This window comes from Passer domesticus, chromosome 1, assembly GCF_036417665.1.
Source record: "Passer domesticus isolate bPasDom1 chromosome 1, bPasDom1.hap1, whole genome shotgun sequence".
In the NCBI taxonomy this organism is placed as follows: domain Eukaryota; kingdom Metazoa; phylum Chordata; class Aves; order Passeriformes; family Passeridae; genus Passer; species Passer domesticus.
The window spans coordinates 114,073,659-114,089,180 of NC_087474.1; the positions used below are offsets into that span (position 1 = coordinate 114,073,659).

General features: G+C 42.0%; 1 protein-coding gene across 4 annotated transcripts in view; it reads left to right on the top strand.

The window, feature by feature from the left end:
* The first annotated feature begins 3,904 nt into the window (after positions 1-3,904).
* Positions 3,905-15,522, top strand: part of MIB1 (MIB E3 ubiquitin protein ligase 1) — a 77,151-nt gene continuing 65,533 nt past the window's right edge. For 3 of the 4 annotated variants that reach the window (XM_064435018.1, XM_064435028.1, XM_064435035.1), the window contains exons 1-2: positions 3,905-4,419; positions 13,533-13,704. In XM_064435018.1, coding sequence (XP_064291088.1) covers positions 4,191-4,419; positions 13,533-13,704 — 401 coding nt within the window. In that variant the 5' untranslated portion in view covers positions 3,905-4,190. Of the gene's footprint in view, positions 4,420-12,442; positions 12,599-13,532; positions 13,705-15,522 lie in introns of those variants that run through there. The other variant, XM_064435044.1, reaches the window with a different exon arrangement.

Here is a 15,522-nt window from a genome sequence, read left to right on the forward strand (position 1 = left end):
GTGTGAGCACATGGATTCACAAGGGACAGTCCTGTTTAACCAATTTGATTATCATACACTCACACATCTCATGACTGAAGGGAAGACACTGAATGCAGTTTTTCTGGATTTTAGTAAGGCTTTTGATATTGTCCCTCACATCATCCTTTTGGACATTGAATCATGGGATGAGCTGGTTCATGAATGGGTGAAGAACTGGCTGAAGGACAGGGCTCATGTGGTTGTGGTGAATGAGGTCACATCTGGCTGGTTACTGGTCATCAGCAGTGCTCCTCAGGGCTCAATCCTCTCCTCTCCTCTCCTCTCCTCTCCTCTCCTCTCCTCTCCTCTCCTCTCCTCTCCTCTCCTCTCCTCTCCTCTCCTCTCCTCTCCTCTCCTCTCCTCTCCTCTCCTCTCCTCTCCTCTCCTCTCCTCTCCCTCTCCTCCCCTCCCCTCCCCTCCCCTCCCCTCCCCTCCCCTCCCCTCCCCTCCCCTCCCCTCCCCTCCCCTCCCCTCCCCTCCCCTCCCCTCCCCTCCCCTCCCCTCCCCTCCCCTCCCCTCCCCTCCCCTCCCCTCCCCTCCCCTCCCCTCCCCTCCCCTCCCCTCCCCTCCCCTCCCCTCCCCTCCCCTCCCCTCCCCTCCCCTCCCCTCCTCTCCCTCACTTTCTCTTCCCTTCTCCCTTCTCTTCTTTCCTGTAAAATGGTTGTTCTGTGCAATTAAGGGCAAATGCAAATTTAGGTGATATGAGAAGCTCTTAGCATACATCAGGAGAAGAAAACAGTCCTACTGAGAGACCAGAAACTTGCTAGAGACAACTGCAACTCTGTGTGCATTTATTCTGCACAACCAGCCAGCCAAGGAGCTAACTTCTTCCGCCACACAAAAGGCTAAGGCCAACAAGGGTTTTTTCAGCTGAAAAATGAATATGAGTTCTTTCCTTAAGGTGTTACTGTGGCTAATTTCCCAGTTTCTAAAAAAATGCTGGCACATATCTGAAAATGTGGTGTCTGTCACTTTTCTTGTCACAATATGTTAATTGGATCCAACTTCCTATCGAATATCTATCATGTTTATACTTTTGCTTGTTTTATTTCTTATCTTAGTTCGGCTTTTTTTTCAAAGATCTCTTCTTCCTCTTGCTAACATTCTGATTCTTCTATCTACACCCTTCTGTGAGCCTCCAGTAGTCTTCTGGTCTCTACTCAGAATTAGATTCTCTTGCTTATTATTCTAGTACTAATGCTGTTTTATATTCTTGTGGCTGATACCATAAAAATATCAAGATAGGACCATTAACTGTCCAACCTAACTTGAAAATCTTTCCCCAAAGCTATATCCTTTTTCTATGGTGCCCTGATGTCACTTTTTAAATCTCCATCTGAAAACAGTATTTACTTCTTATTTTGAAGGTTAATTCAAATAAATATTCAAATATCAAATTCAAATATCTTTTTTTTTCTTTACTAGTTGGTTAAACAGGTAACAAGAATATGGAATATAAAGTATGATTCAAAGAGATAATACAGTAAAATATCTGAGATTCTGGAAAACCGAATCATGTAGCCAATGACAATTTTGCACCTTCCACAACTTTGTGGCCATATAGGAGTAGAAATGACAGGAGATTAGAGTGCAGAAATCAGTCATGTACTCATTGGCAAGTGAATGCATCAGACCAGTCTATCCAACCTTTATTTTCTACCACTCAAATAAAGTAGCACAAGGCTCTGTATTTTGAGCTGGTAAAGAAATCCCTGTCAGCTATTGAGGGAGTAGTCTCATTCATCCAATAGATACTGGGTTCCATGTGTGTGCTCCATTCCATGTTCTTGTGTGTCTAAGGCACCTCTGAAATGATCCAGGCATATTTAAAGATTCTTTTTTTTTTTTTTTTTTTTTTTTTGCAAGTAAATGATCTGATAGAAAAAGCAGGTGAGTAGGAGGAGAGGCAGGGGTTATTGTAACAGACAGAGCATGAGCCGTCAGAAGGATTATTGGGAGAGAAAAGGCTCCAGAATAATATCTACCCACATGCATTGCTGCTGAACTGCAGCAGCAGATTCTCTTCAGGTCTGTAATTTAGGTCTGTAATTTAGGATACAGCTTTTGTGGAAAAGTTAATGTAAGGAATGAACTTCTCAGATTTTCTCCAGGAGAACTAATTCTGATCTCAGACTTTATTAGTTATTTCTGGCATAGCTTTCCTGATTATAAAAAGCCTTTTTTTATCTAACTGTACCAGAGAGTAATAGAAAAACATGCTCTGGGTTATCCTCTAGGCATGTGTGAACCTTGTACTTGTCCATAACTATCAAAGCACAAAAAAGTAGAATGTGGCAGATGGGCAAATTATTCCCACAAGAGCCCAGCTATATCCCTTGATACATCAAGAAACCTCCAGAATTTCTGGAAAATTCTGCCACGTACCAATGTAATAAGCTAGTACACCCTGTGAGTAGCTTCTGTACAAGGAGAAGCATCTGCTATAAAACCCACACTGCCTGGAAACTGCATGGTATCTGTTGGGCTTTGAGGTTTCCATGGGCACTGCTTGGGATTGCCCATTGTCAGGACATAACATGGTGTTTGAGGTAACATTCTTTGGCCTTAGCAGGGATTAAGAAGGAATAAATTATGTGAGGAATGTGGTGGCCTGGTGGTTACATGTTCATATTATTCTGCTGTGTTATACCTTTTGTAAAAAACTACACAAAAGAAGTCAGATCACCTCATAAACTCTTCTAGCTGGATTAATAACCACAAAAGTAGAAGAAAGCACAAAAACAGTAAAAATACCCAGAACATAAGGTAGCTGGGCTGCCTTTTTTCAGCCATATCCCTGTTGACCAAGAAATAGTTTTATTTTGTCTGTTTCAGACTTGTCTGTCCTTTAGGATAGATGCTTTTAAAAAGGTGACATAAAAAAACCCAAACAAACAAACAAAAAGGAGAGACAAAAGCAATGGAGGACTATTTTTGAAGTGAAGAAACACATTCTATAAAAGATTAGCAAGGTTGTGTGGAGTTAAAGGAAATCCACGAGCATCATGAGAGTGCTAATGAAGAGGGTGGTTTATGAAGAATTGCATTGCAGGTATTGACTCAAAGTTTGAGCAGGTCCATCCCCTGTGAAGGATCTTCTGAGGTGGGAAGGGGAGATGAAGGTACTGATTCCTCCTTTTGGCAGACTGGAGAACCTGAACACCAGCTTAAAATGCTCCTGGGTACAAAAGCATGGCCCCACCGACCTCACCTCGGTAGTACACAAGTATCACATCCACGGTTTGAAAAGAAAAATGGGATGTGAGAACACAAAAGTAAATCGAAAATGAGAAAAACAGTACACAGGTTAGAATCATGGAATTGTAGACTCATAAAATGCCCCATTTGGGGCACTGGAAGTGTTCAAGGTTGCGTTAGATGAGGATTTGAACAACCTGGTCTATTGGAAGGTGTCCCTGCCCACGGCAGAGGGTTGGAACCAGATGATCATCAAGGACCTTTCCAACCCAAACTATTCCATAATTCTATGGTTTACTAAGGTAGATCGCTCATGACTGAGTTGGTACAATTGAATTGATAATCCCTCTGCCACTGGAGCACCTTGTGGAGGGACAAGGAGGCGGGCGGTTCGCCACCGCATCATCACCTCAGGGCCGGGCGCGGCGGCGCCACAGCCCTCGGCGGCAGCACGCCGCGATTCCAGAAGGAATGGCCGGGCTGCGGACCCGGAGAAGCCTTGGGCAGCCCTCCCGGCAGGGATAACCAGCCCCGGTTCGCTGCTGGGCTCCCGGCGCTTCCCGCGGGCACCGCCCCGGGGCCGGGCCGGGCCGGGCCGGGCGAGCGCGGCACTCCCGCCGCGGCTCCGCAGGGGGCGCTCGAGCGACGCGCCCGCCGCGGGGCCGCGCATGCGCAGCGCGGCGGGGCGGGGGCGGCCCCGCCGGTCTCCCTGGAACCGGCGCCGTCGCGGCCGCAGGTCCCGGATGTAGCGGCGGGAGCGAGGCCGGCGGTGGGCGCCGCCGGGGCCGGGGAATGGGCGCGTAGGGAGCGAGGTAGGGAGGAGGGGAGCGAGCGACCGAGCGAGCAAGCAAGGAGAAGAGCCGGACGGAGATTCCCGCCCGGCGCCCGAGGTAGCCGCCCCCATCGGGGTCCCCCTCCGCCGGCTGCGGGCTGCGCGCCCCCTCCGTCCGCCCCAGGGCTCCGCCGCCGGGATGAGCAGCTCGCGGAACAACCGGGTGATGGTGGAAGGAGTCGGGGCCCGGGTGGTCCGCGGCCCGGACTGGAAGTGGGGGAAGCAGGATGGCGGCGAGGGCCATGTGGGCACCGTGCGCAGCTTCGAGAGCCCCGAGGAGGTGGTCGTGGTGTGGGACAACGGCACGGCCGCCAACTACCGCTGCTCCGGGGCCTACGACCTCCGCATCCTCGACAGCGCGCCCACCGGTGAGCGGGGAGGGAGCGGAGGCGCCTCCGCCCGCACGGCGCCGGGTCCGGGGGCGGTGCGGGGGTCCCGTGCCGCGGAGCGGGCTGCGCCCCTCCTGCCCCTTCAGAGGTGCGGCTTCGCCTGGGATTTGGGCGGGGGGAGTCAGGCACCCTCCCCCTCCCCGCGTGGGTGTCTGTCTGTGCGGTCCGTGTGTCTCTGTGTGTGTGTACATCCAAACTTGGGACAAATCTGCAGCGCGGGGACAGAAGTTGTCCCGGGACTGCAAAATTGGGATAGACAAAGCAGAAGTGATCTGCCACAGCCAGCAGGCTCCTGTTGTGCTGGGGAGGAGTGGAGGGAGGGAGCCGAGAGGGTGATACATCAAGGTTTGGGTTTGCTTGCACACCCCGATCCCCACTTCTTGAATTTATATTTCAGAGCAGTTTTGTAAAATACTGGCAGTCATCCTAATACCGGGATAATTGCAGAAGAGATGTGAACTACCTTTTTTCTAAAGGTTACACTGAGGGCTTGAAAGACTGTGGTTTTGTGCCTGTAATCTGCACGTTGCCTTTTATCTGTATTGCCAGAGCTGCTCTAAAATAGTAGAGGTGCTGGGAGGAAAAGAAGTGCATGAGTTCATTCTTTTAATTACTTAGCTGCTTGATATTTATGCTTTAAATCCTGTCATTTTGGACAATGGAATCTGATCTGCACTGACATTATGCGGCAGTGTTACTGTTGCAAACACTGCAGGGAAATGTTCATTTTAGCACCTGTTTTTACAGTGAAAACTCACACAGAAAAATATAAATATTGTTAAGTTTCATCAGAAATATCATGAGGTGACTTTTGGGCCGGTCAGGATTGCCTCAGTAATGAGGTGTTTGCACTGATTTGTTGAGGCACTTGAGCTGTGCTCTTTTGTAATGTGTCTTTCATTTGGAACGTGATGGAGAGACCATCTTTGTGCCAGCTACGTGTAGTGTTACAGCAAGGAAAATTATAGCAGTAGTTGAAGCTAAAAGGCTTTTGAGGAGACAGAATCCTGGAAATCATTCTAACTAATTACAATAGACTTTGCTAAGGAAGGAACCCCAAATATTGCATGGTTACCCTTTGAGATGGATTTAATTTTTCAGTGGCTGTGTATCTTCCTCTCTGCTGGTGTGATGATGATGGTTTTTTTGAAAATCCTTTTGCAATGGACTTTAAAACAAGAAAGAGGAGTCTTTCAAGTTGTCAGTCCTTGTCTTGTAGATGTTTATGCTTAGAAACTTTTACCTATGTTTGATGTCCTGTAGAAACCAGTGGGACTTGCTTCTGCTTAGAACTGAAGCATATGCATAAATGTTGCATATGAGCCTCAAATGCTCATTGTTCTAGTCCTGCCTGACATATTTGCAAGCAGATGGTGTCCTCTTAACTGTATCTGGAAGCCTAGACTTAATATTCAGTTTTAAAACTGTCATGTTTTTATTTCCATTTTTTGCTTTATTACTTTTGATTTTAATTTTTGTTTATACTTTTGTATTAAAATTTTAAGTTCTGTTTTAGATAAAACTGTGTATATTGTGTCACACACATTGCTGTTGTCAGGCTTAGCAAAATGGTATTTCTCTTCCTGAGGTTTCTGGCAATCATCCTCATCCTCACGGAAGTACCCAGAGTTGCTTTCTGTTAGAGGGAGTTACTTTATTCCCTGGAGATAGGAAGAGTAGAATTCTGTAAAGCAGTTGTAAGAAAAGAGCAAAGTTAATAGAGTTAAGGTGCTGTCAGTTTGGACTGAAGTCCTCCGTTTACTGCTGACTCACTTTGTTGTCTTGTCTAAGTCACTTCTCTTCACCTTTTGGTAATGATTTGCTTTTTTTTCATGGTGGTGACTGTCCATTGTTTAGAGTAAGTGACTCTGGATCATAGTTTGATACTTCTCTAGGGACATTAATGTAAGGGGGAATAGGTAACAGGAATTTCTTGTGGTAGCATTAATGATGATGTTGAGCAAGGAAATGTTATAAAGCATGGAGTGGCTTTTTCTTTGATGATGCTTAGTGGAGTGTGTGTCCTGGCTTTTATAGTTTAAAATGAAAAAAATTCTCTGGTTCATGAATTTACAGTCACAATGTAAGTTTATAGGGAAAATAAATAAAAAAGTAAAATAGTAAAAATAAAAATTAATTATTGCTGGGAGTTCTTTCTATTATGTATTCAAAACTAGTCTTGATTGTAAGTTCTTAGAAGTAGTGCTTGCAGCTGGAGTTGCTCTTTGAGGCCTGTGCAGCCAGGAGCAGTAGTGATGCATTATGAACTTAGATTGTTATAAAAGTAATGTTTGAAGGTCATTCTATTAAAAAAAAAATGCAAGTTGAGTTTGATTCATGTATATGCATATGTGTATGCCACAACCATGCTTCACGAACTTAAAAGATAAACTGTTCTTGTCTTTCAATGGTTGTAGGCTGCTACCAGCATTGTGACACTATGTTAACATCTTAGAAAACTTTAATAGCCTTAATGCTAAGATACTAGGGTGATCTTCTTAAAATAAAAGCTCATTTACATGAAGAATGTCTTATAAACTCTTTGCTCCAGATGTAGTCATCTGGGTCATGAGGGACTTGTGATACAAAGTTTGGGGTTGTTTTGGTTATGTCTACCAGGCTTGCTGTATTAGCTGCCCTTTGGCGTGGTCATATTTACATTGCCCACATTGCTTTAAGTGAGACAGAGCACTTGAGAGGGATTGGTAAACCAAGGATTTGAAAAGAATCAAAATTTCGCATAGAAGTAAAACTTCAGGTAGGTCCTGCTTAGCTGGCTCCTCAATGGGGAAGGTGGTCAGATGTGATGCATCAGTACTGCAGTGGGGTTGCTCAATTACTTGCAGATAAATCCTGTTTTTTCTGTGAAGTAGACTTTTTCCAGGATCTACGAATCTTGAGTGTCCCCCTTTTTTGATAGTGTTCTGGAAGAGAAACAGGAGTCATTTTCTGAGTTGCTGAAGAGAAGCAAGAAAGTTAAAAAAATCCAAGCTTTTTATTTAGGAAGGAAGGCAGCCTTTTACCTGAGCTAAAGGCCAGAAAAGTAGCAAGTTTGTAGAGAGCACATCTGGCAATGTTCATATAATAGCCATGAACAATACAGAAACTTTTTCTGTTTATTCTCTTTCTGAAGATTTGCTTTCTATAGAGCAGAATTCATTTGTCATTCATTTCCTTTTTTATACAGTTGGTTCAAAGTAACAATATTATTTTCCTGCTGAAAGAATTTACCAAATTGTGTTTGAATAAGGGGAGGTGGCAGAGGGGCTGGAGTCAGGAAATGGAAATCTTGATACAGAATTCTCCCCCAGCTGGAGTGTGCATCAGTGCAGTGTGGAAAGCATAATGTGCTGTATTCTGGTAATACTGGGTGTTAAAACCTGGGTGTTACCTGCGGAAGATGAGTGGCTTTCTGTATTGTATTAATAGGTTTTTGTACCTTAAAAGGGGCATAATTGATCATGAAGTCAAACAGGTTAAAACATTTTAAAAGACAGAGCACCTATGATTTATCCTGTGTATTTGTTTATTTGTTCTTGGTTTTAGAACATCAAATGTAATTTACGGCAAGTTGCCTTAGTTACGATTTTTTTAGTGGCTATTTGTAAATACCTGCAGGAGCCCTCACAAATTAAAAAAAATAATAGCTTCTTGAGTAGTGGTACTTGGGAGGCCTGGTTTTTTAAATAAACGTGTTCTTTGTTCTCCCTGCCCTTCCCCCATGTCTCCTACACGATAATCCTCTCCCTTCCTGTGTATCTTGTGATTCCCTTACCAGATAGGACACATGCTTTAGCAAGTCTGGCATTTTGTATCTGTAATAATAATTGGTCAGCTGGCTACTTCCAGATGGTGTATTTAGTAGATGAGTTATTTTTGTGGGAACACTCATTGGAGTTTTCATGCAGTTTTTCAGAATCTAACTGGTTATCTCTAAGAATTTTTTGTTTCCTATTTACCTGAAGTCTGGCCCTAATGAAAAAATGGTCTGGGATGAAGGAATAGGAAGAACAAAACATTGTTACTGCTTTTTAAAATGGGGTCTATATAAATCAATTTTTTAAGTTGTTTATGGTATCCCTTACCTGATGGTAGTATTGTCATTATGGTATGAAGGGATTTTAGTTCATCAGAGTTCTGTAGAGAGTAATGACTCCATTGGAAACCAGACTTTGTTTTTCTGAGAAGTGAAATCACTACTGGTGTCTTCTGTTTAACAGTGAGTGAATGTGGATACCCCTTGTACATCTGATTTTACTATTAAAATCCTTTTATTGGATAGCTGTATATTGTCATCTAATTATCTTCAGTACAAAAAACCCATTTGTAACAAATTCAAATAGCAATTTGAGCAACACCACTTTTATTTCCTTTCACAGCTGTAAGAATGAGCATTCGTTTCAAAAACTTGTGAAGGGCTGTGAAATTGATGCATAAATGAGTGGTGACAGAGGAATGGTGGGCTAGGTAATCCAGGGAGAATTTGGGAAGAGATAAGTGAAAATAAGGTATGACATTAAGGTAGAAAACTAGTATGAATTTCAAATAGTAAAAAGCATTAGTGACAAGTGGACATCGGGAATATTGGATTTTATGGTGTACTAAAGGTGAAGGGACATAAGGAAATGGCAGTTATTTGAAAGTAACTAGGCATGGTGAAAGTCCCCTTCTCATTACCTGGTTTGTTTTGCTTTTTAAAGTGTGTATGACACAAAACCTGTTTCATTATGAAATAGCCTTGTTCTAGGAAATTTTGGAGAATATTTAGAAGTTTAATTTTTTCCTTATCTCAGTTTGGAGAGCTAAAGTGCTCTAGCTCTCTTTTTAGAGAGCTAGAGCTTTTGGTGCACAGCTGGTCAGCTGTAGGCTGCTGTTTGAATTTTGAAGTTTTTATGGCACTTTAATTTATTCCAGCAGTTTAATGAAGGCTTTCTTTCCTAATATAAACTTCTCAGCTTTCTTAAACAGCCTTGAAGAGGAGAAGAGTTTATGTTGCAGATTTTGCTTTTGGGTCAGGATTTTAGTTTGGCTCCAGAGCCTACACTTGATGCAGTCTCCTGGTCGTTCTTATGTACTGTGCTTTGATTTATGTCATGGATGGTTTGTTAGTGCATAAACTGCTTTGCTTTTTGGTAAAAGTAAATTGAAATACATTATCTCAGGGCTGATGAGCCTTCAGTCCACTGGGGTAGAACCAAGCTAGTCTGAAACACTGGACGTAATGTCTCCTTCCTTCCCCCTGACTATCTGTAGTGCCAGGTCCTCAGTGCTGAGTTTTGGTGTGTGGATGGTTAACCAGCAGATGGACACCTCAGTGATGCTGGTTGTCCTCATGCCACCCATGGAGGGCCACAGTGGAGCAGGGACCCTCACTGCAGCACATGGGGGAGCCCATGCTCAAAGAGCGTTTTCCTGATGGAATGAAGCTTGTGGAGACGACCCGTGATGGGGCAGGGGAAAAGTGTGAGGAGCTGTTATGGACTGGCCCTCTGTTCCCCATCTGCACCAAAAGGGTTGTCAAACACTGGAACAGGCAGCCTGGAGGAGTGGTTGAATAACCATCCCTGCAAGTATTTAGAAGATGTGTAGGCATGGTGCTTAGGGATGTGGTTTAGTGGTGATCTCGGTGGTGTTAAGTTAATGGCTGGACTTGAGGGTCTTCAGGGCTTTTACCAACCAAAAAGATTATGTGATTTTAATCTACCCTGGGAAGAAGCAGGGAGATAGAGGAGTTTGGAATGGAGGAATGCAGTTGTCTCTGCGAAGATGGTGAAGTATAGGGAGAGGAGGTATTTTAGTTTTCCTCACCATCCTCTTTTTTTTTAAATTAGCTATAAATTTTCCCAAAGTCAAATCTCTTTTGCCTGTGATGGTATTTGGTAAATAATTTCACTTTTAGCTTGACATAAGCTGTTTCATTTTGTTTTCACTCATTGTCCTGTAGAGAAGGTAGACTGGTTGGGTGGACACCTGACAGCCAGGCAAGGTCAACCTACTACCGTCGTGTCTAGTTGAACTTAAATTCTTTCAATCTTCTTTAGCACATATTATTGATCTAAATAATTTTGTTTGTATTATGACCATGAATAAGAGTTTAGTATCACATTATGTGATCAGTAGTAGCACCTTGTTTTACCCTTTTTTTTTTTAGCAGATGAAGTTCATGGTCTCTTAGTCCACTGTCACCAGAAGCATACAAATTTGCTTCTTCCTCTAGATCTCTGATGCAGTGGTTAGACATTCTGTAACAGGATTACTTGCCTGCTCCTGCCCTGCAGTTCTTTGTTTCTCAAGGCAGTAGTGTTGTGCAGCACCTCAAGGAATGGGATTGGGAAACCAGTTCAGCTGAAATCTTTTTCCTCCTGGCTGTTTTCCAGCCTGATATGTTTCTTGATGCAGTTTGCATCCCAGCTCTGCAAAAACCTTTTGCTTGTATAATGGAAAGAATGGAGCAGCATGGTCAGGTGAGGCATGCGCTGAAGTGGGTGTTGCTGCTGGAATCATGTGTCAGGGAATGGATGAAGAAAGGCCATATCTTTCAGGATGGTGTTTCCATGAGGCACAGAAATGTCCCTTTAGATCAGACACTTCAAGTACAGACACGCACTGTTCTTTTTTTAAGTCCCAGACGCTGTGGTCAGTAAAAATTACTTGAGTCAAATATCTTTGTTCAATCTTTTTCTTGATCTTTCCTAAAGAAATTTTGCTGAGTTTTGCATAGCTGCTTTTGCCTCACTGTCAAAAAGTGTTTCATTTTTATTTGAGTTTACAGTGAGATGACCTATTCGGTATCACATGATTCCTCATTATGCCTCTCTTTTGCTGTTTTTCCTGCTGTTTAGTCAAGTGGAAGAATTCTACAGCACCCAATTTCTTAGTCCCTTCACATCTAGAATAAATGTATTTCTTGGCTAAATGCCTTCCCAAAAGTTCAGCAGGCATTAAAAAAGAATATAATCAAGAGATGTGTAACTTCCGTTTCTATGTGAAATACAAATTTAGCAATCAGTTAGAAATAACACCAAAACAAACACTACCTCTCAACCCCAAGCACTGTAACTAGTTAGTCTTTTTAAACAAGGTGACAAAAACACGGTAACAAGATATCTCGGTGCTTTTAGTGCATCCACTCTTGAAGACTTCGGCTTTGAAACCAACAGAATAGTAAAATGCTTCAATACAATCCCTAGAGCAAGAGGGACGTGGTCATACTGAGATTCAACTGAAGGGCTGCAAATGTGTTGCAAAGAATCTTAAAGGCGTCTGGTGCAGGACCAGAATGAGGTGGTGCTTAGTCTGGAGACGAGAAGGCTCAGGGAGATCTTGAGAGTGTAAATAAATACCTGATGAATGTTGTACAGAGCATGGAGCCAGGCTCTTTTCAGGGCGGTCATGTGACAAGGCAAGAGACGATGGGCACAAATTGAAATACAGGAATTTCTACTGAAACAGAAGAAACTTTTTTTTTTTTTTTTTCCCCCTAGAGATGGTTGCATATGCTGTGTTGTGGAGTCTGCTCTTGGTGATGCTCAAAACCTTGACTGGATATGGTCCTGGGCAGCCAGCTCTAGTTTACCCTGCTTTGAGCAGTGGTTGTTGGAAGAGACAATTTCCAAACATTACTTCCAACCTCAGCTATTATGTATTTTTGTGAAATGATCAAACAAGAAGGCATTTCCTTCAGTTTTGCCTTTCCAACTGTTGATTTTTCTTTGCTACAAATGGCTCAGCTGTTGGGTGTAAGTGACTAATAGCTTTATAGTGAATTTGGCATTCATTTCTGAAAGCATGCCTGCTGGAGGGAGCAAAATCCATTCTTTTTCCTCACTTAATTTCAAATTGATCGGGGATTTTTTTAAGGGGAAGTGACTGGGAAAATTCTGTGTTACTCTAGCTTCTTAGTGTAGGGGGATAGAATATAAGGAAATAAAGGTAGTGCAAAAAGTAATCTCACCCCGAAGGAGTTGCAGGTGGGCCAATTACCAAAGATTAGGAACAGGCCTGACTTTAAGCAGGCCACAGTTGTGACCAATGAGAAGAAAAGTGCTATAAAAGAGTGGGTTGGCTGGTTGAGAAGGAGCTGGAGTCAGTTGGGCACTTTGTGAAGAAAAAAGAGTCAGTGTTCTTGAGGAGCTGCTGGGGAGACAACACCAAGAAGGTATGAAACTTTTGCGATAAGGAGACAACAGTATGGAACTTTTGCAAGTTGATAATGTCTTAGTGATCATTTCTGCCTAGTGCTACAGACTGAATGCTAGTGCTTCTCTCTTCTAGTGCTCAATTTTTTCCAAAGAGCAGAATTAGATTTTTAAACTAACCTTTGTGGCTGTTCACTGTATTTAAAATGGGAAACTCTGTGACCGATCATTTTCACTCTGCTGTAGCTTGGCAGAATTGTAAGGCTAAAGTCTTGGAATCAATTTTTGTGGAAGGCTTGGCAGAGCTCATGCTGGTGGGTTGCATCTGGCTTGTCTCTGTCATGTTCTTTTTAGAAACAAAACCAGAATAACAGTAAAATGCTTCAAAAATGGTAACAGATTTTCATGAAGCTACTGGCATCTATCCAAGAGAGCTTAATTTTTTTTCCTGTATAAAAAAGAATAGAAACAAGCACTTTAATTTTCCAGTGTACAAAATGTCTAAATCAAATTGGTAATTTTTAGGCTGCCACACACAGTTGAGCACAGTAGCCTTTGTGATATAATGTGTGTTAATACCTATACTCCAGAGGTAAAATTCTAGATTGCCCTGTGTATTTTGATAAACCCATTTCTGACCCTTTAACTTGTAGTTAAAAGATTTCTCGTTTTCTTTCTCTTCTTTGTATCAATTGAAGGAAGCAGACATAGAGTTCTCAGCTTTTTAAGCTGAGAGAAGATAATGGGCTTTGCTTTGTATGTCCGGTTGGCACTCTGTTCTTGAAATATTCTCTTTTCCCCTCAGTGATATAGGCTGATAGGATATAAGCAGCAGCCTTTCTTTATTGTTAAATTTCTAGTACATGGTTTCAAATTATAATGATGTGCAACAGAAGTCTGTGTAATGATGCAGCAAAGTTTTTAGGTTTTTTCTTTTTTGTTTTCCTTCCATAGGTATCAAGCATGATGGGACTATGTGTGATACTTGTCGACAGCAGCCTATCATTGGCATCCGATGGAAATGTGCTGAATGCACAAATTATGACTTGTGCACTGTTTGCTATCATGGGGACAAGCATCACTTGAGGCATCGTTTTTACAGAATTACCACACCAGGAAGTGAAAGGTAAAACCTAACTTTTTTCCTCGTGAAATCAAGTAGAAACAGGTATTTGTGGTTAACTTTGAAACTGAACATTTGCTTACTGAAATTTGGATTAGGTAAGAGAGTGGCTTGAGGTTAGATTCTGTTTCTGGGAGACAGGTAGTTAGGATAAGTCTTTGAATCTTGGAAAACGTGGAAATTTTAGGAAGAACAGAGTACAGAAAAAAGTTAGGATATGATTATTCCGTTTTGCTTATTCTCCTTGAGGCTTTCCTAGTTTTTGTGTTCTCATACTGCCTTTAAAACAAAGGCAATTACCTTTATACTATGTGTAATCACAAAAGATTTGTCAGTGAATTCTGAATGTGAGCATTTAATTAGGTTCAGTGGTGGTGTGGATAGACTAAGGGAAAAATACCCTCTTTGAAGGTTATGGAAACCAGAATGATCTGGACTTGGACTTGAACTGCTCGCTACAGGAAGCAGAGAAAAGATGCTATGAAGGCTTATTCTACTCTTGCCTTGGTTTTCAGGTTCTTAAGCATCTATTGTTATCTCTCAGTGGAGAAGTCTGAACAAAATTGCATTTAGTGTGTTCTTGTATAGGTGTTCTTGACTTTAAATAACTTGTCTCAGTCCAAAGCCTCTCTTTGTCATGATTTATCTACAAGTTAAGTGAGAACAGTGATATTTGCCTGCTGCTAAATACTTGGAGAGCTATGGAAAAAAACTGTGTAAAGGCTACACACAGTGGTGTCACCTCTGTGATGTTTCCTGAATGGTCTTTCATTAAATCCTCAGAATCTTTTTTTCAAAAATGGTACTCATTTGAATGTGACATGTGTAAGACAACATTTATATCTTCTTGGAGAAGTTAGATTTACAAGTATGCTGTAAATTAGTAGTGTGCTTTAATCAGCTCTTTTACAGTTAAGGGAGGTGGCTGGAGCACACAGCCTGAGGTCTCAAATTATGTCTTACAGGGTCTGTGTTTACTTTCTCAAGTGCTTGCTTAAAGGTTTTAACTGTGGCTCAGATGCCCAAGTCAGTGGCTTAATCAAAACATAAGAACTTTGTTGTTGTTTTTTTTTTTTGGAGGCTTACACCAGTAGCTTTAGGTACCAAATGGGTATCATAAACTTACTCTCAATTGCAATATTGAATACAGAGCAAGACTTAGAAGTTGGACTTTGAGATGCTGCCTTAATGTAGTTAAAGTAGAATACGTGACAAAATACATATGTTTTCTATTTATTTGGTTTTTTGAAGTCTTGTTGCTTTTGAGAATGCTTGCCAGATTTTGTTTTCTTTCTTAAGCTGAGGTTTCCTTTGTAATTTTAAGAGGTTAGTTATGGTGAATGCAGTACAAGTTTTAGTTTTGAAGATAGATTGTACACTGTGTAAAATATTGCTGGAAATTTTTTGCATCTTGTCACTGTCTTCCTTTCTTTGCTTACTCTCACTCCGCTCTTATCTAGAAAGCAGCTTCTTCTGCCAAGGAGATGTTTATATTGGATCAAGCTTAGCTGAGAAAAAACGATGGAAGTTAATTATTTTAGGGAGGAGAAAAGGGCAAAACAGTACTGTTGAATTGAGGGATGTCTCACAGGAAAAATGGCAAGAGACATGTAAGAACGTTTTGATGAAGGGAAGCATAAGCTCTTAATATTTTCGGGTCTGGGATATTATATGGGTGGCATAATGAAGTAACGTATGTAGTTTTTGTCTCAGATTTGTAGGTGTTGAGAACCTCATAAGAGGCTTTTCTAAATAAGATTACTTTGTGTTTTTGATAACTTTTATTTTTCTTAGGAAAAAAACAGGCAATATTTTCATGTG